This window comes from Aythya ferina (genome assembly GCF_964211825.1).
Source record: "Aythya ferina genome assembly, chromosome: 7".
In the NCBI taxonomy this organism is placed as follows: Eukaryota; Metazoa; Chordata; class Aves; order Anseriformes; family Anatidae; genus Aythya; species Aythya ferina.
Genome location: NC_140302.1, coordinates 28,487,234 through 28,507,292, shown reverse-complemented (window position 1 = coordinate 28,507,292; position 20,059 = coordinate 28,487,234). Strand labels below are relative to the sequence as shown.

The window sequence follows — 20,059 nt, the reverse complement described above, 5'->3', positions numbered from 1 at the left end:
TAGAACAGGACCCAGGTCTTTGCTGGGATCACAGAGAACAAGATGCCAGGTGCTGCCCACCTTCCCTGATAAATGAACTGCTTTACACCTTAACAGAGAGGAGTTATTTAGTTGCACAAAAGGGGTCTCCAATGAACTCCACAATAATTTACCCAATACAGCTGTTATCCAACAAATCATATACAACATATGGTACTTATACTGACTGTCCCGTATGCAGCCTGTCCCATACAAGTTTCCAAGGCAGGCAGGCAGATAGTGCTGCTGATACAGTAACCAAACAATAGAAACTGGTGCAAGCGAACTGTTACAATCTACATCAGTAAACAAAGTGAGGAAAAGTCATACCAATGCCAATTTCATCACCCACTAGTGCAAAGTGTATGCGCTACTTCCAGAAGTCAAAAAATTATCTGTTAAAAATTACTAACCAAGTAGAGGGAGAAAATTAAGTCTTTCACCCATTAGGTTTCTTTGTTTCAATGAGATCTACACAAGTGAAAAGGCAAAGAACCACTAACTTCACCACCTGCCAGAAAAATGTGCACCTCAGGCTGCAATTGAGAAGGTTAATCTACTTAATGTGTTAGGACAACCACTATTTCCTATCTTAGTGGAACTACACTCTTGGACAGGAGAATGTCACGCTGCCCACCAAAGAGAAAACTATGCATCACCCATGGCCCAAACTGTGAAACCTCATTCGTTGAAGAATTCTTTTTAGCAACCTTCTGGAACAGCCTCAAATTGGTAATACGTGCTTCTTTCCATAATCCTAAATTAATGCTTAACATACAAATGATTGCTTCTCCCTGACCTGGAAGATAACTGACCTTCCCCTGCACACATGTACAGGCACAATTACAATTACACTGGTGCATAAGCAAGATGGGGAACTACTCATTCCCGCCTTGATCAAGCAGTTCCATACCTGAGCCTCCTGTCATGCTACTCAGCTGAGTAATTACTCGTTGGAAAAGAACAGCAAGTAACTTTTAAACAATTTCACAGGCAATGGCCTTTTTCTCCCCTCCTACATAAACTTAAATGCCAAATACCAAACCTATTTGTAGCAGTGAAGATTAGTTCGAACAGGCAAATCACTGAAAGGATACACTTTCAGATCAATTTATCTAACCGCTAATAATTATTGCTACTTATTATTCTGCTGCACCCCAAATGCACAGAGTACTTAAGATAACAAAGTTTGCATCCTTGCCTGGAGGAACTCCCATAAGCAGGAAAGAAACCAAAGATGAAACTGCAAGAGAAACTGATCACAAGTGACAACCACTTGTGACAGCGGGGATGTGGACCTGGGCTTTCAGTCTGCTTGTACCTCTTCTAGCCCTTACTGGAATCCCCCAAAGGAAGATGACCCACTGCTAGTTATTCACAAAGTTACACAAATCTGTAAGTCTGCCTATCAACACAAAAGAAAAGCAGAAGGAGACATGCTACAAATTCCATGATTTGATCCTCTTGACTTTTACAACCGTTCTTACAATCCTAAGAGGGTTACTCTGGTGGCATGAGATAGCAGGTCACCCTAGGAGACTACACACATCCAGCTTCAAAGAAAAATAAGTCTTAGAGTCACACTGCCCAAATCCCTTGATTTTGCCCCTGCCAAACAGAGCACACCTCGTGCCACTTGCTGACTATTGGGATACAATTGGGGTTGGTGGCTGTTGGCACCACAAAGCAGCACATTGCCCTGCTACCTCAGTTCCATGCAAACTTTCAGGTTTAGGTGCAACCAATTTGAAGGCAAGTAGTATGCAAGAAGATTACTTCCAACCAGCTTCACGTAGCTATACCTTGAAAAGTGACTCCATGAAAGAGGTATGAGGGTGAGGTAGGGAGGAAAGAGGAGTGTAATGTTTATTTCCTTTTAACTTTCCATTTCATATGCATTCAATGCCATGTCTGAACACGTTCAGACATTTCTTCCCCTCCTCAGTTACCCTTCTTCCAAACACTTGTCCTACAAATTATATCTGGGATCTGAAAATTAAGCTGAATTCTTTCCTTCTCTTTCTTATGCACACAGAGTAATAACAAGACTTTGCAATCCAAATTCTGTACTTGTGTACACCTGTGTTAACCCCATTGTCTTCAAATTATTCCCTTAACAATGGCTGTGGGTTTGTACAGGTGTTGAACAAGCCCCATAATTGGAATTTAACAAACAATTCCAACAGCAGGGGAAAAAAAAAAAAGTGAGAATTCAACTCACTCCTTGTGGCATTAGCTAATACGTTCAAGTAGCAGTAAAAACAAAACCAAATTTAAACAGCATTTAGGCATGTGCAGATGCTGACAGGCAACTCGTGAGACTTCCAAGAACTGCAGTTTTTCTACTTAGATCCACAAATCAGAGCAGTAGCAGGGACTATAAATGAAAGACTTTCGCTTCAAATTTACACTATCTTCACTGTGTTCTCTGCAGTTGACTTCCTGCTTCACCAAATATTTTGTTTCCAAAATAAACTTGGTCAGCTCCCCCTTGAGACCACAGATTTAGGCCACAACCCTACAAGCCCAGACGTGCACAGACCCAGCTGGGCTGAGAGGGGCGACCCCTTGGAAGGCCAAGGGGGACCAGGGTCCACACCTGCACCACCAGCTCCCAGGAAGGAAAGCACCTCAAAACCCTTACCAACACATCCAGAAGCAAGCCCAGAGTTAGGCAGAAGAGCAAGATGGGGCTAGGCAGGGAAGCAGGCCTGAGGAAACACCAAGCAAGAGGATGAGGGCATCGCCTGCTCCCCATCTCCGCCTGAACTCAATGATCACATCTCCAGGCCGAGTGGTGTGTTTCCCAACTACACACATAGCTGGGAAATCAAATGAGAGCTTTCTGCTGTCATCTAAGCTACTGCTTCAGACCACGCCTGAAAACCAGCCCTCTCTCTCCATGAACCAAGCCGCAGACAGGACATGGGCTGGAGATATACTTAGGGTTTGTTGCTACAGCTAACTTGGTCACAACAGCCTGAAAGGAAGGTTATCCGGCTGGCAAATGAAAGAGATCAGTGACTTTCTAGGGCCAGCAATTACTCCTTAGTGATGCAGAATTACTACAGAGCACTCATTACTGAAGAGATGCCAGTTACTGACAAATTACCAAACTGAGAAATTAATTACCAGCTGAGAAAATAATGCACAAGGGATCGGACTGAAAAAGCCATGTCCAAGAGAGGTCCATAATTTGCAACGCATACATTCTAATCAACAATTAGTCCTGGTACAATTAGTACCACACTGGGTACTCTTTCAGGATGGCAGACATCACAACTGGTCTGCAAGCCATCAATGGCTTAGATGAAATAGCATCATCTCAAAAAAATGGAGACATTGTTCAACCTGACCGTGACATCGTCCAACATACAGACTTGACTCTATGCTCCAGCACTGTACAAGCGATTCAGCATCACTGCCAGGAAAATCCTCATCTCCTCATTCCTCCCTGCGCGTACAAGGAGAGCTCTGGGTGTTCAGAAAACCCTCCCCTATTCCCACACCAAGCTCAGGGACAACACAAGTCAGCTAAAGGAGCGCTCGCTCTGAGGAAGCACTTTGTGTACTTTGCTGAATGTAAGCAGGCATTTTTGCAATGCAAACACAAAAGACGAGCAATTTTTCCACAGCTTTTGCATGCTAGGGGCCAATCCTATGAAAAATAAATCTGATTTTATTTTTTTTTATTTTTGCTAAAATAGAACAGAGATCTGGCCAAATTCACCATCATCTAGTGGAAAATAGTCGGGGGGTGGGGGGTGGAGAGGGAAAGAATGACGTGCGTACAAAAACTGCACATGACCTCAGAGCTACAACTTTCACGGCAATGAGTATTTATTAGCTTCAACTGCTTCTGTAACCAGTAGCAAGACCTCCTTTTTTCCTCTGGTCCGTTTTCAGGAACCTGTGCAGAAGCCGGCTGATCCCAGGTCTCCATGGGAGAAGATGGGGGACAGGAATTAAACATTCAGCATTCGCTGGGGCCCAGCACAGCACCTAACCAGCTATGCCACAGGCCTTGGGGGCAAGGCGATACAGAGCAACACATGGCAGAACAAAAGACATCAGCCTTAAGGGCTCCTCTCTCCCAGCATTTAGATGTAAGGGTAATATAGGGCACAAACACAACACTGGCTGAGTGATTAAGCAGAATAGCCAAGGTGACTACCTCCCAGACTTCACAAAGGAGATCCTAGATTATATGGGGGACAATAAATAAAAGGCAATCACTCAGCCTAAACAGCTTGGCAAATAGACATCAAAATGACCAACTTTGCACTCAGGACAATTATTGAAAAAATAATCAAAGTGCTTAATATTTTCTGTTCTTTAGAAGTAAAGTCTTGCAGGAAATTTAGCAGTCACATTTTCTTCCTCCAGTGAGGACGTCCATGCTGCTAACTCGTTAATGCGCTCCCATTTTTCTCTGTATAGCATCTGACCAAGAGGAGCCCACGTCAAGGCCTCCAGACACTTCTGCAACGCACACAGCAATGACTGTGATTTTTACAGTTTTACTTGGCTTGTTCACAAGACCCAGTCTCATGTAATCCGTGGGCCTGATCCTTCTCCTAATAAGAGCAATGGCAAAACTCCAGCTGATTCAGTAGTTCTGGACAGACCTTGCAGTGGCAAGAGGATAAACTTTAAGGGTCCGAGCCTTATTCATCTACTGTTCTTGCTTCCACAAGTAATCCTATTAAAATAAAGGGGACCACTCCTGAGAGTCAAAGATGCAAGAAACAGACTAAGAAATATTCGGGGTTCCCCCTCCACCACAGCACAAGCATGATTCTAAAAGCATCATCTTATTTTTATACATCAAATTAAAGCACTAATAGAAAATAAATTTTAAAAAGTCTGAAAGTGTCATTCGAGGCAAGCAGAAAAACCACAAGTCCTTGTTCTTTTAAAACAAGGGCAATCTAACGATGAGTAGCTGAAAATGTGGCCACACACACACACTCCTTCATATACACATACATACACAGAGGCAGTTCATCAGAAGTGAATCACAGAGAGAAAGATGAATTTGAACCCTTTATCCCCTGTCCTTTATAAAGGCTGCCACTCAGTAAACGGAGATTGCTCTAATTACTGTGACAATTCTGCACCCCGTTCAAACAACTTTTGTGTTCTGGACAGGTTTCTCCGCGAGTTTGAAATTCTTGGCCTGAGAACCACTCTTGTCTAAAAGAGGTTTCTCGTTGCAAGCACAGAATGCAACACTAACAAGTTGTCCCTCTTTTCAGCTCTTTTCATTCTCCTCTTTTCCAATTGCCTGATTCAGAGCTTAATGGAAACTTGTCAAGGCTTTTCTTCCCACAAACCCTGTAGAGCCCCAAGGCAATCTGTGCACAGAGTAACCACAGGAATCTCATATTGTCAATTAAAATTGAATAGACACCTGATAACTTGAGTATACGTTCACAAATAATATACATCACATGCATATACACAGATGTGCACATGCAACCCGCCAGATAACCACGCTTCAGACACAGCAGCAGCTCTGCGACATTCCCAGTCCCCTTTACAACCACCCAGGTCCTAATTTTCAGTTTTTAATTTCATAAACATGAAATGACATGAAAGCACTTTCACATATTGTAGTTGAGCAACAGATTTCAATGGAAAATAAACTTACTACGTATACCAGGCATTCGGCCTTTAACAACCCTGGGGATTGTAAAAGTATTTAGCTGCTATCCAGACAAAATAAGCTCTATGGATATTCTTTACATAGCGGTTTTGTGAGCAGTACAGAAGTTCGGTTTGTGACTAGCTCCTGTAAAGACTTTTTTTTTTTTTTTTTTGAAATGAACACATACACGTTTTAATCTACATTTTATGATGTAGTTTAAGAACTAAGAAAAAGCCCGTAGGGGAATATAACAGGGATCAGAAGTAAACTAAGGCATTCAGTTAAAAATAATAATAATAAAAATCTCAAAAACTTGACTTCCAGACACAGAACTATAATCTGTAACTCCTTTCAAAGGGAGAAGATCTCCTTGCCAATGTCTCAGTGAAAACAAAGGTAGAAACACTGACTGCTGTTTTATTCTTCTGATACATGCATTCAAGGTCATACCTTCCCTTGGATTCTTTAATATTGCCAAACATTTATAATAGCATAATTTCTATAGCAGTCTGTTGAGCCTGGGCACAGACCAGTACAGCGACTATATGCCATGTTCCAGACCTCGCCTATGTCAGAATAGCGGCCCTGGTTTTATAAATCTCTTAAATCTAATTAAGCCAATGCAAACCTCTTACTGTGTATGCTCCCAAACCAGTTCATTGGTTTAACCAAGTTAAAATTATTCAGGCTAGGGTTTAAAGTAGTTCCAAGAGAACCTTTATTAAATATTTGCATCAGTTAAAAACAGAAATCAATGCAGTGACTTGTCTTTAGAATAGCAAAGCCTGTAACCTCTTGACTCTTCCTGATAATTATTTAAGGAGTCACTGACTCCTGCAGAGGACTTTGGAGTCCCCACCTTTTCTTGGGCTACTTTTCCTTTTCCTAAAATAGGAGGGGTTGTTACCACTGTATCAACATCTAAGAATCTCTCATATTTCCCAGAAAGTCCCATTTGCAGTAATTTCAGTTCAGTATTTTCTAAATATTCCTTCCCACACTTTTTGGGGGGAAGTGTTTTTGTTTTGTTTTGTTTTTGGTTTGGTTGGTTTTGGGTGTCTCAGCTGCAGCACCACCACTAGTGAATTAAAAAGCCAAGCCAGATTTTGTTGTATCCAGCACCTTTCGCACCACAGATATCTGGAGAGCCCTACAAACTGTGAGATAGATACTGCTCATGCACAATTATATATTCATGCTTGGTAGCCGCTAAGCATGCCATCATACTTCCCACGGAGCCTAGGGCATTAAAACCTGTTCTGCTGAGAGGGGAAAACAGTTAGTCAGGACTAACTGTGTCAGGAGGACTAACAAAATGGTTATGGGACCTTCAGCATCAGAGGGTCCCTCCTGAATTCAGCTTCGCTTCCTGGCTGGATACCTGCTGGCCTCCAGTACCCAGACACCTGACCACAGCCAGAAGCTGGCCCCACATCTTCTCCCTCCTCATACTTCCTTCAGCAAGAGCATTTTAAACACAAAGACATTCTCTGCTCACCAAAGCCTACTTGTCTCCTACAATTCCTATCATTTCACTGTCATCGTTTTCCCTTTGCTGAAACCAGCAGCATATGAGTCAGAGAACAATCATTAACTTTTACAACTTCCATACAAATCCACCTACTCTTATTAGAAAAGCAGTATTGACATGCAACACAGCCTCAGACCAAATCCTGATCCTGCCAGGATGCTGCGCGCTGCTGTGGGAAAGTCAGATACTGCAGAAGCAGGAGCTCATTTAAGAAAGTACCATCGGAAACAGCTTTTTTTTTTTTTCTCCTCTTCATGAGCGAAGGATGCTGCAGAAGAAGCAATATATCAATGTGACGTTTAGTTTAGTTCGGCTTTTTCAATACCTTTATCCACTTTTGAAGAAATTGGCCATTGGTTCAAGACACACGGGGCCTGATCCAAAGCCCTTCGTTATTAATAGAAGTCTTTTTTCCACTGACTTCAATGGACCTTGGACCAAGCCCAAGGAAGACAAGATTTCACAGCAGTTAGAGTGACACACATTCTCCGGATTCAAAAAAAAACAATACACAGCATTTACGATGTTAATCTGTATAGCGTAGTTTTGTTTGTGGGTATTTTTTTTTCCTCCTTTTTGAAATAGGCTCTAGGCTGTCAGATTAACGCACCCAGAAAGTCTCTCTCTGAAGTTGGAAGGAATTATAGGCAGATACAGAACACCACAGTCAGACGTCGAATATTCCCAGTATTCCCCCCTACTAGAATATAAAGCATCCTCTACCACAACGTATCTCACAAGCTGCTGCACCCACGCTTTAAAGTGTCCCATCATCACACACTCCTCCAGGAACAGCTACAATATTACTCGTAATGAATTAATTTGTATTAATATGGCCATCACGTGCACTTCCATATGAAACCCATTGTCCTGGATCATTAAAAAAAAAAAACCCTCACTAAGTGAAGTAACGCGGTACCCCTATATTTAGTTTAAAGAAATTTAAAATAAATACATTAAAACAAAATTGCTAATATCTTTAGTACATCATAATTGGCGCAGCAAGCAGAAACCCAGTTATCTTCTCAGTAAGTATTTATAGCAGCACCCTTCCCCATTCATTCCACATTTTCTTAGAGAATCTGCTGTACCCTACATCTGCAATTCATTGACTTTACAATTTACCACATGTTGAGATGGAGAGGTCTCAGCTCCATTTGAATCACTGCACAAATATGCAAGTGATTTATCGTTTTAAAACTGAAGACTGCAGAAGAACGACTCCACTTTTCCTGAACATTACTCCTTCTGGCAGACCATGAACAATTACAGTTCGTACTAATTAAGCTCTGTAAATGTGCTGTGCCCTGCTAATGCCTACCAGGCCTCAAATTTAGTTTCATGAAGCCAAACTTCAGCCAGCAACTTAACTCATTCGGCACTGCCCAGTTGCCTGCGTGTGACCCCACAAGAGCACGGGTCGAGGCTTTCGCCTGCCGAAAACAAAGGGGGGAGCCTGGGCAGGTTTTGGCAGAAGGAATTGGGCCGGAGGGAGGGGGTGGGAAACGTGGTGGGACAACGGGGACATCACTGCTGATAACCTGCTATGAAGGGCCAACACCGCCCCAGCCCTGCACGCCGGTGGTAAGGGATTCAGATCTGTCCCCGGGGGCCAATAACTCACAGCATTCCATTGATTAGGAAAATGCATAAAACCTTCAACAAAACTGTACAGTTACTTGTGGAAGGGCCCCATTGACAGCCCCCTCATTTTATTTTTTTTTATTTTTTTTTCCAGTCAGGTTTTACACGACCACCAGAAGAAAAAATCATATGGGCAAAGGAGCCACACACGTAACCCTGCGTTTTTCTTCAATCAGCATCCGAGCGCGGCCGTAACCTACAGGGAAACCGAAATAAACTGCTGAAGAAATTAAAGCTCGGAGTACTACCTAGGCACATTTGAGTAATCACATTACCGTGTTAACACGCACACGCACGGCACAGACAAGACAGCAGCACGTCAGCCCCAGCCGTCCACTCGAGGGAAGCACGTTCAGCGGGGAGCGCGCTGCCTCGCTCCCTGGGCCCCTCGCTTCCCTCACGCCGAGGAGCCAGCCCCCAGGCCCCAAGCTTCGCTTCCCCTCCAACCACTCAAACAACGTTGTTCCCTCCGCCCCAAGTTTCTGGGATTTCTCCTGGCGCTCCCTCCCATGTTCTTCCTTTGTCCTCCGAGCACTCCCCGGCGGCCTCTGGCTTCGCTGCTCCCCCCCCGGCGCCCCCTCGCAGACCCCGCACGCCCCGGGCATTGCCCTCCAGCAGGGCACCAGGCTGCTCCCCAGGGCTGCCCCCCCATCAATCCATCGTTGTGTGCCCTCCCCTCGTGTGGGCAGTGTAAGATCCCTGTTTTACACATGCACAAACAAAACCCACCAAGCAACTGCCTGCATTCCCGAGCATCCACCTTTCACGTTAAACCTGATGGCTCCCCCCCCCCCCCAACCCTGCGTGGCTCAGTGGGATGTAAGAAAATCACAGGACACTTCCAGGTGTCACCCTTCTTTAAAGGCTTGCAGTATTTCCTAGATACCGACACAAGCACAATTCTGCTAAGACCTCGGCAAGGGACAGGGCTGCGCTCACTTCTCCAGGCTGAGCCAACCCCTCCGGCACTGCAAGTGTTAATTATAAACTTCGGAGCCCACGTAAAAAGCACAAACATAAACCAGCACTTGGGAGGAGGAGCACGAATAATTCTGCGCTTTTGGGTGGGGAGAGACAGGATTTCCATCTCTCCCCCCCCCCAGCACCACACTCCATCTCTCATTGCTTATAATTAGTGAAAGAAATTTGACCCACTGCCAGTGTCTGTGGACCTTGGATATTATAAGGCCAGCGTGGCGTCAAATATCTTAACATTCATAAGTGTTATAGGCTGTAAATAAACCCCGTGGATTTATGACCCTGCGGTGCTTGCCAGCAAACGACTGTGGCACATTTCTTTCAGCAGACCTGTCGAGGTGCAAGTTTGCCTTTGGTTGTAAAATTAACCATTTCCTTCACAAATGCGCCCAATTAGAAGTCAAAGTTGAAGGCTTAGGTACATATTTGCGAGGCGGCAGCCAGAGGAGGTGCGGGGGAGCAGGGCTTGAAACTTCCCCCCAAACCTCCCAAGCGCCCCAAGCACAAGTTCCCACAGCAGCTCCAGTGTGGGAGCAGGGATCTGATTTCACCCAAACCCCTGGAAAAGAGGAAAAAAGAAAGAAAAAAAAAAAAAAAAAAAGAAAAAGAAAAAAACAAAAGCCACCTCTTTTCCATTTACCCCTGGCTATTGCAAGCTCTCCTTTTTGGCTGCCCTGGAGGGGGGAGCAGGCTCTCTCCCCAGCCTTGCCTGGAGCAGGATCCGCTCCCTTCCCCCAGTATAATGTCATCGACTTCCTGTGCAGGAGAGCATTTGCTAAATCCAGGTTGTCTCATGCTTAACTGCCAATAATCCAACTTCCACATAACTCCCAGACAGCTGGGGAAAGGTCCTCAGAGTTTTTAGTCATGGTACAGAAACACACGTCCACACAAAAAATCTGCAGCTGTCCTTTTTCTCTGCACCACTTTTTTTTTTTTTTTATCTGATTTTGGGGCCCAGTCTTTAAAGTCTGACAAATTTAAAACATTTTTACCTACATTCTGGTTTACAAGCTCCAATGAAAGCTGTGACATATCCCCCCTCCCTGCCTTCAACTGACGAATCAGCACATATTTGCTTGGACAAAAAACTAAGAGGAAGGAGGAAGAAAAAAAAAACACTCAACATCATCAATCCATGTGTGAATGCATTAAAAAAAACCTGGAAAGGCATCTACTGTATTTTTTTTTTCTCCAGTATAGATCAGCCACTGGTGCAGCTATTAAAATTGTTCGATTTCCAAAGCAAATATTATTTTTAATGAAGTGCAGTCCTGCAATTATCCTGTACACTCCAGTAACAGTGCTGCATTATATTGTTTTGCAAGATCCTAGAAACATGAAACTTTTCTCTAACTAATTTTCATAGCCCCCTAAAGAGAAGCTGATTGACTCAGCAATGCAGTGTTTGCACCGGAATGAAGCCTTATCAGAGAAGAAAAACAGAAGAGGGAAAAAAAAAAAAAAAAAGAGAGAGAATTAAAAGTAAATCAGATTCTTTACTGAAAATAAGTTAACAGACCCAGTCTGTTTGCCATTGTATACCAGCTATGCTAATGCTATAGCAGAGTGATTCAGCAATCTACCTAATTAAGCATGAGGAAAGTTTCTTTATGCAGGTTCCATTTGATTTATGCCACAGGATCATCAGTTCTTATTTAATAGCTTGTCTTTGCACAAGTCCAGAAACTTTATTAAAAGCATGCCTATTCAATTTTTTTTTAGGAAAAAAAAAAGTGAATAACTCAGTCTCCATTGAATAGCTACGTATCATAAAGTACTAAAGTGCTGACATATTAAGTTGTACCTACATTATTAAACTAGTTGGTGGATGTTAATACCATAATCCATACTGCAGACATTAAACCTCAACCCTAAAGATTAGTAAAGAATTAATATTGTCACATCGAGACCAAAATCTTAACATGCCAGCCATAAATATTTCTGAAGGAGATGAAAAACAATTAGCATAAATACCAAAGAAGGGCAAGAACACCTGTTCTTTTTCAGCGCGATAAGCATTTTATTGTTCTCTATTTAAAATGTAATGACCTGTGTAATTACAGTAATATTACATTGTATTGCAAGGGCTTGGAATGTCACACTTTGAAAAGTGTTGTCAAAACAATTGGAGGGAGGAAAAAAAAGGACCACCATTAACCCTTCACACTCCTGGGTCTACAGCTTTTGTATTAGCAAGGATTATGTTGTTTCATTCAGCAGATAAAGGAAAACATCCATTTTTCAAGCCAGTTAAAGAAAAAAGTTTCTTCCTGAACCTACAAATCCGAGCGAGGGGGCTGCTCTCTCCTACAGCTATTCCAAACTCACAAACTTCAGGACCAAATGCAAGCTTATTCCTACAGTCTCACTTAGCAAGCAACAATTTAGGGGAAAGGAAGATGCAACAGCACTAGCAAAACTAAGGTATCTGCCAGCAGGGTTTTCTCAAGTCACAACACATCTATTTGCTCACCAAAATGCGTTAACCAAGCTCTAAAATTAGGATAAAAATTAAACACACCACTTCTTCATTTCCAACTCTGAAATGAAAACAGTTTCCTTTATTATCCCTAGCAGGCAGCTACCCCAGTCCCTCTGCAAGCATGGGTATGAAACTGGCATCTCAGATGCACTGCTTCATTACTGCGTGGCCAGACCTCCACCTACACATCCAGTCTTAAAAGCAATCCACAGTATTCCATCAAAAGCCAGAGTAACACACACAAAAAAATCCTTATCTTCTAAAAATAAAATTATTCCTATTAAGCTTTATCGAGAGTTTTCAGCAAGTAAAACATTATTATTGAGATAATATATTATTCATCATAAGCAGATTTCACGATATTTCATACATTCTTGTGGCAGTAACGCAGAAATTGCTGTCCCCGAGTTTGCTCTTGAACAGACAATTACAGGTACATTAACAAACAACGACAACAAAAAAGCAATAATCCTACTACACCCCCCAAATAAAAACCATACCCCAAAAATCCATGAAAAGAACCACACCCACAAACCTTTTAGGTTTTCTACAACAGCAAAAGGAAAGGAAAAGCAGTTTTGCTACATATCTGCATCACCTCTTTATCTTACATGCTCTACATCTCGACAGATATGGCTTCTGAAAAAACGACATAAATAAAAATAAAAATCAAAATTATGCAGAATTATCTCTACCTTTTCAATATGTATTTAAAAAAAACAGGACAGAGAACGATCTAGTTTGTCTGGAAATTAAAACTGGCACAGCACAGAACCAGAATCCACCTAAAAACAGTGTGACAGACAACTGCTATCCCGCTTAATCTTCATAACATTCTGCTCTCAGGCCTAAATAAATAACTTTAATTTTTCTAGGCTACAATTAAGTTGTCGGCAAACAAATAAGCACAGAGAATGTGAAAGAATAAGGTTAAGAAGATGAGAGAAGGTTGCTGGAGCCTGGATGTGGAAATAAGAAAATTGCCTATTGAGTGTGGAAATATCCTTTCAGAACCCATCTGATAACAGAAGAAGGCCACCTGCTATACCAACAATAAACCAACGTGTCATCTTTTGTACAGTACCTTTAATTCACACAAACACGACATTCCTATGGAGGCCTTTTTAACTGTGGGGGAGCAAGGGGAGGAAGAATATTTCCAGGCAAGCTAACTGCTGAAGGATCCTGTCTTTACATGCTAAGGGAAAAAGGATCTAATAAAGGTAATGAGCAAAAAGAAGGGGAAAAAAATCAAAAACTATAGCTGTTGTAAGAAAAATGCTTAAAGAAAAAGAAGCCGAGGTGTTCTTCCTATTAACCTACACTTGGAAGAGGGGGATGCATTTCAGGCAAAAAGAAGAGAGGGGAAAAAAAAAAAAAAAAAAAAAAAGAAAAAAAAGAAAAAGGAAGCCAAAGCTCACAATTTGTAACAAAGTAATTTGTGACAAAGATTGCTTTGCCATCTGGATCCTAGTGCTTTGAGATTTTGGAGTTTATCACTATCATCCATATACATAGGGGTGACCGGATTCAAAAGGAAAAATATAATGCACCCAGCCCCTGGATTCCCCTCCCCATCATTACAATTGCAAACTGCAGTTACCCCTGTGCTACTGTCCCAGAAATCACCTCCTTGCCAGAGGAGCCTCGCAGGCTACCAAAACGAAGCCCTGCCACATGCCGAACTCAGGCAAAGTCAGAAAATCTCCCTTACATCTCTGTCACTCCGCATTCACCGAGCTGCTCTGCTGACATTTGGCTAAGTGGAAACAAGGCTGACCCGATGTTTAATATTTTAATGCTTTAAAACACTTGTAGATCTGATACACTGGAGTTGTCCAAGCCCTCAGTCATTAGCGTGGCTTCAACATCCCCCGAACAGTAGATCTATTATTGTAAATCGCTATCTCGTGTTACCACAAGGCAAAAAAAAAAGTGTATAAACACACATGGGGAAGGTGGGGACACTTCGGATTTAGAAACCCCCAGAAGAAGCAAACCAGCGAGCCTAAGCCCACCGACAGGAGTGAGCAGCGATTTGTAGTCCCACTGGATTTAACAGTTTCAGCTAAGAAAACAGGGAGGACAAAATAACGAAAAGAAAACTCTTTAGAAAGGGAAGGCTCCACGCGAGGAACCTGCTGTCAGAGCAGAGCACACAGCTGATGGCACCAGGCTGGGCAGAGCGGTAAAACAGCTGGGACTACAACCCCAGCAGCACACCCCAAAGTTTACCAAGACCCTGGGGTCTTGGGGCTGGAAGTGGCTCTCCCTCTGCTCCCCCCACACACAGGCACACGGCCCTGGCTTAGAAACTAATTAAACCCAAGGAAACAACACGGAGAAAAAAAGAAAGAAAACAACGAAGAAAAGACGCTTTCAGCACAGTTTCTGCCAGCGTGCTGGCAGAAAGCAATTCTGCTCGACTCTTTGGGGTTTTTTTTTGGGGGGGACCGTACCGGCTCCTGGCCCAGGCGGTTCCCCCCCAGGCCGCAGCCCCGCGCCCCCCGGCCCGAGACCCCCAGAGCCGGAGCAGCCCCGGGCCGCTCCCCGCGGCCGCCGCCGGGCTCCCGGCCCCCGGAGCCCCCTCGGGCCGGGCCGGGATGGGAAGGGAAGGGGAAGGGAGCCGGGAGCTCCCCGCACAGGCCGGCCGAGGGCAGGAGAGGGTTAAGGGGGAGGAAAGGGGAGGGGGGAGCCGGAGCCGGCCCGGCCGCCGCGGAGGAGGGCAGGAGGCGGCGGGGAGCTCGCGGGGAGCCCGGCCGGGGGGAGCGGCCCTTGGGGGTCCCCCCCCTGCGGAGGGGAGGGGGCGGCGGGGGGGGGGAGTCATCATCATCATCAAAAAAAAAAAAAAAGCAACTTTTTTTTTTTAAAAAAGAAAAAATTGTAGTTTACTTTTGAGGCCGGATTGGGCTTTGCTTTTTGTTGCTTTTTTTTTTTTTTACTATTATTATTCGCCCCCTCGCCCCCCCCCCCACCCTCCCCTCCACCTCGCACGGCAGGGGGAGGTGACGAGGAGCTCCAGCAAAGTGCCCGCAAAACTGAAAGTAACCAAAAAAAAAAAAAAAAAAAAAGGAATAGTAATTAAGAAAAAAAAAAAAGAAAGAAAAAAGAAACATGGCGAAGTGTAAACAACCCCCTCCCGCCGAGTTCGCAAAGTTTGCGGAGCGGGATAGGGGGGCTATGGGGCACCGGGGGGGGGAGTGGAGATTGGGGGGGGGGGGGGGGGGGACACCGAGAAGGAAAAAGGCAACTCACCGTTCTGGCCGTCGGAGAGAGCGAGCCGTTGGGCAGATACGGGCTGCTGAGGTCGGGGATCATTATAAAGGGATAACCCGGGTATGGTGGGCCCTTAAACAACCCTCCATCTTGCCTCTTCGCAGCTAACATGGCGGGGGAGACACGAGCGGGGAAGGAAGGGGGCGACAAGGGGGGGAAAAAAATAAAGGGGAAGGTGGGGGGGGGAGAGGAAAAACTTTTTTTAGCGGGTGTCCCAAAAAGAAGAGCCCGGCGCGGCGGGCGCCGGGCCGGGCCGGGTTGGGTCGGGGGGAGCGGGGCGCTGCGGGCCCGCCGTACTCACCTTCCTCCAAACTTTCTCGGGATTTATCTCTGAAAGTTTCTGAGCGAGGTGGGGGCCGCCGCTCCGCCTGGGAGCGGGCCGGGGTCGGCAGCGGGGAGATCGGGTTGGGAGGGGGGGTATGGATTTGTTGGTTGTTTTTTTTTTTCAGTTTGGGGTGATTTTGTTTTTTGTTTTTTTTTTTCAAAGGGGGGTAGGATGAAAGGGAAAGGTTTGGGGAGAAGGTGGGAAGGGGAAGGAAAGCGGGGGAAGAGAGAACAAAACAGAAGGCATCGTTACAAGTTGGTGCCGCGGAGGAAAGTTGGGCGCCGCCGGCAGCGGGACCCGGCGCCCCCGGCCCCGCAGCGCGGCCCCCGCCCGGCCCCGCGGGGGGCTTCCCCCGTACCTCCGAGTCCGAGGAGCTGTTTTGATTCGTTTCTGATTCATTGACGAGAGACGACTTGACATCAGCTAAATCCCTCTCCGCCGAGGAGTTCTCCGAGATCTTCTCCTCCTGCTCCCCTTCGTCTTTGAAAGAGATCAGTTCATCGTTGGCGCCCAGGTCGTCCCCTCCACCGCCGTTCAGCTGCGGCATTTTCCTCCTGGCTCACCCCACCAGCAGCAATTTTGCAAAAAGGGGAAGGGGGGTGATACAAAAAGAAAAAAAAAAAAAAAAAAGAGGGGGGAACGGGGAGGGGGGGAAGGAGGAAAAAAAAAAAAAAAAAGACCAGGGGAGGGGGGGGAAAGTTTGCACCAAAAAAAAAAAAAAAAAAAAAAGAAGAGTCCAAGGTGAAAGTTTTTTTTTTTTCTCCCCTTCTCTTTCCTCCTGGGGAGGGGAAAAGAGGGAGGAGGAGGGGAGGGAAACGTCTCTTCTTTGCTCCTTTTGCACCAGTGACTTTAGGCTTCTTCCTTTCCTTCTTGTGGATTTTCTCTTTCTTTCTTCCAGGGAGCTGGTCGGCGTGCACGGCGCGCACACGCACTCACACCCGCGCACGCACTCGCGAAAAATTAACAGTAATAAACCACGGAGCCGGGGGGAGGGGGGTCGAGGGGGGGGGGGGAAGGGAGGGATAAAAAAAAAATAATAATAATAATAATAATGCAACAAACAAACCAAAGAAGTCAGCTGTAACGGGGGGGCAGCCGCCGCGGATATGGGGAGCCCGTGCCGCTCGGGTTTGAGTGAGTTGAAGTTGGACTGAGAGCTTTTCAGTTCAAAGGCGGCGCTGATTGACAGCTAGAAAAAGGGGGATCGAAATCCGGAGGAACGGAGAAGTCTGGGATCCGGGATTATTGACAGGGAGCGAGAAACACACCAGGCACTTAATGAGATGCAGGAGGGGGCGGGGGCTCCCCGGTGACGTCTGCATAAATAAACAGGGTTGGGGAGGAGGAGGAGGAGGAGAGGAGGAGGAAGGGGGGGGGGAAGTGGCGAAGTAACAATGAGCCTTTGGGGCAGGCAGCGGGAGGGCCAGGGCACCAAGCAAGGGGAGGGGGCAAAAAAAAAAAAAAAGGAAATTTGATGTTAAATTAAAAAAAAAAATGCACTCTGCTCCAGAGCTTGGGGGGGGGGCGAGGGGGGAGCAGCCAAACGGGTGCCCCTGCCCGCGGAGGCACGAACTTTTCCGAGCTGAACGCGAGGAAGCGGAGCATCGCCGCGGGTCCCCGTCCTCCCGGAGCATGGCTTTGGGCACGTGTGGCCGTGGGGCGCTGGGGGGTTTTTTAGAACCGTTAACACATTTTTTCTTGCCACTCGTCGGAGCTAAGAAACTCCAATCGTAATAAACATAATAATATAGTAAAAACCTGCTTTTATTTATTATTTTTATAATTTATTTTTTTTTTTAAGCAGCACTTGCTCCTTGCGTTCATCACGGTTCCAACACGCAGGATTAAAACGTGCGAGATCACTCGCCGAAGATCAGATATTTCCAAATTGCAGCGAGGCACACTATTTTTTTTTTTTTTGTGAAAAAAAAAAAAAAGAGGAGGAGGAAAAGGAATGTGACTGCTAAGAAGTTAATTAGCATGGCAGGCCGGAGAATCAAGGACTCGCGGACTTCAGAAGCGGAAAGTTGTGGTGGTGGTGGCGTAAACAGCACCCCGGGGAAAGCGAAGCGAAGCGAAAGCGGCGCGGGGCGGGGAGCGGGGCCGGGGGTGCGGGGGGCGGCATCTGCTCCGGCGCGGAGGGGAAGGGGGAGACAAATTGAGCTCCTAGCAGGGACAAATTGTAACAATGGGCGAGTCAATTGGGAAGTTGGAGGCGGGCGAGGGACGGAGCGGGGGGAGCAGGACCGTAATTTCGGTGGGAATTGGTGAATCGCCTCGTGGAGCCGGTGCTGGAGAGCGAGGGACGGGCTGTGCTAAATAATCCAAACATTCCTCGGGAAATCTAACCTGCTGCTCGTAGCAAGGGCCGTTCAGCACATAGGGTTTCCAAAACAAAGCCAATTTGTCATGCAATATTTAGAGAGTTTTGGGGGTTTCGACTAAACTGTCTTCTCTAAAAAAGAATAATAAAAATAATAGTACAGAGATCGACAAGGCTAACACGGATTCTCAGACATTAAAAAGTTCACATGGAAATTTGCATACTAAAGGGAAAGATGCAGACAAAATAGAAATAAAAAATCACTGCAACTTACAACTTTAATATTAATCAGTAAAGCAGAAGTAGAGTGAAAGGAAGCATGAAAAGAAGTAAAACAAATGTGTACATTTAATCAGACAGGATTGCATAGGACACAAAGAACGGGGCTAATTAGTCTCAGCAGGTAGGGACTAACCTTCAGACTTCATAAATAAATAAGTCTGTGAACAATGTCTAAGTGGGAATATGGAGGCAGAAAAGGGATTATTTCAAGACACCAAGTAAAAACATGAAGAATGAAATACTTTACTGTTAAATCAACATTCAAATGGATCGAACAGTTTCTTTTTCCACTGGTCCTTTGACTAACTTGCTTTTTACTTTCAGAGATTTTGCTAAATAACTGTCTGTGGGCATGCGCATTTCCCATTGCCCCAGATTACTGCCTCTCCTAACTAGTGGCTTGCAGAATGACACCTTAACAAATATTCTCCATTTTTGTTTTCCTTTTCATTTTTAAAATGCCTTTATATCCCAGAACAATATGAGATTGGAAATACAAATGTGGCAGACTCCTATTTACTTTGCAGGGCCATGTGTTACAATTTGATCCAAATGAACAAAAACAGTTGCACAGTTTTGTTTTGTTTCTCAAAGATCTTTTTACAATCTGCCATGGGATTCTTTTTTTTTTTTTAAACAAGCACACTTTTGCTTCAGTCCCAGTGTGGCTGCTAACTCCTTACTGAGCATCATCAAAAGTTGCTGTTGAAGACAGGCCCAGTCCTTGCCCAAAGCTGCTTGCAGAAGAAGGGCCTGATTCTGTAGAGCCTTACACCTGGGTGTAGCATTACCGACAGGCTATTTCTGAGGGTGTTGATACCACTGCACGACTCACACAATAATCTTCCTCCCTTGAGTAAATGTTGATAGAAGTTGGCTCTGGTGGCCTCCGACTGGCAGGCCCAGAGCTGTGCCCAGCTGTGGTGTTACCCCCTGTGCCTGCACAGCTGGGATTTTGCCACCACACTGGACTCCAGAAGCCCCAGGAAAGTCTAGGAAACTGCTTTACAGCTTTCATGGCAACATCATGTTCTCCCTATTGCAAACATTTAGGTTATTGTTTTCAAACTACAGCTTGGTTTCAAAGTCCAAGTATTATCAATGATTACTAAAACAACATGATTTAAGGTAATACAAGTCATTTCTGATAGCTTATGCATATTATTTGTACCATTTTTATTTATGTAACAGCTTCTGTTTCATGCTGGGGGAAAGTGAGAGCTCTCAAGGGGTCAACAGCATCCGTTGAGTGAAGGGTTCTCAGGTGGTACCTTAGATTTAAAAATAAATAAATAAAGCTAAGCTAATTCACTGCAAGAAACATGATTTACTGTGTAGATACCCGATTTTGATCAACAGCTGGTGAGACAAAGCCAGGTGCTCCGAGACACTTTGGTTTTCTTGTCCAAGCTGACCTATAGCACAGAAGAAGTAGAAGTGCCTCTCTCCAGGCTTTTGCAATTCTCCCAGCCTGGTACAATATACCACATGCTGAGCAATGGGTTTTGGTTACTTACTGACAGCGTTGTCACCATCTTACACTTGGG

The 20,059-nt window shown here is 44.9% G+C and overlaps 1 protein-coding gene across 18 annotated transcripts in view; it reads right to left on the bottom strand.

Annotated features, from left to right (window-relative positions):
• Positions 1-17,198, bottom strand: part of TCF7L2 (transcription factor 7 like 2) — a 177,585-nt gene extending 160,387 nt beyond the window's left edge. For 5 of the 18 annotated variants that reach the window (XM_084526526.1, XM_084526530.1, XM_084526529.1 and 2 more), the window contains exons 1-3: positions 16,266-17,195; positions 15,884-15,950; positions 15,562-15,686 (exon numbers count right to left, since the gene is read on the bottom strand). In XM_084526526.1, coding sequence (XP_084382652.1) covers positions 15,562-15,686; positions 15,884-15,950; positions 16,266-16,454 — 381 coding nt within the window. In that variant the 5' untranslated portion in view covers positions 16,455-17,195. Of the gene's footprint in view, positions 1-15,561; positions 15,687-15,883; positions 15,951-16,265 lie in introns of all 18 variants that reach the window. The other 13 variants (XM_084526528.1, XM_084526527.1, XM_084526516.1 and 10 more) reach the window with 6 other exon arrangements.
• Positions 17,199-20,059: the final 2,861 nt, after the last annotated feature.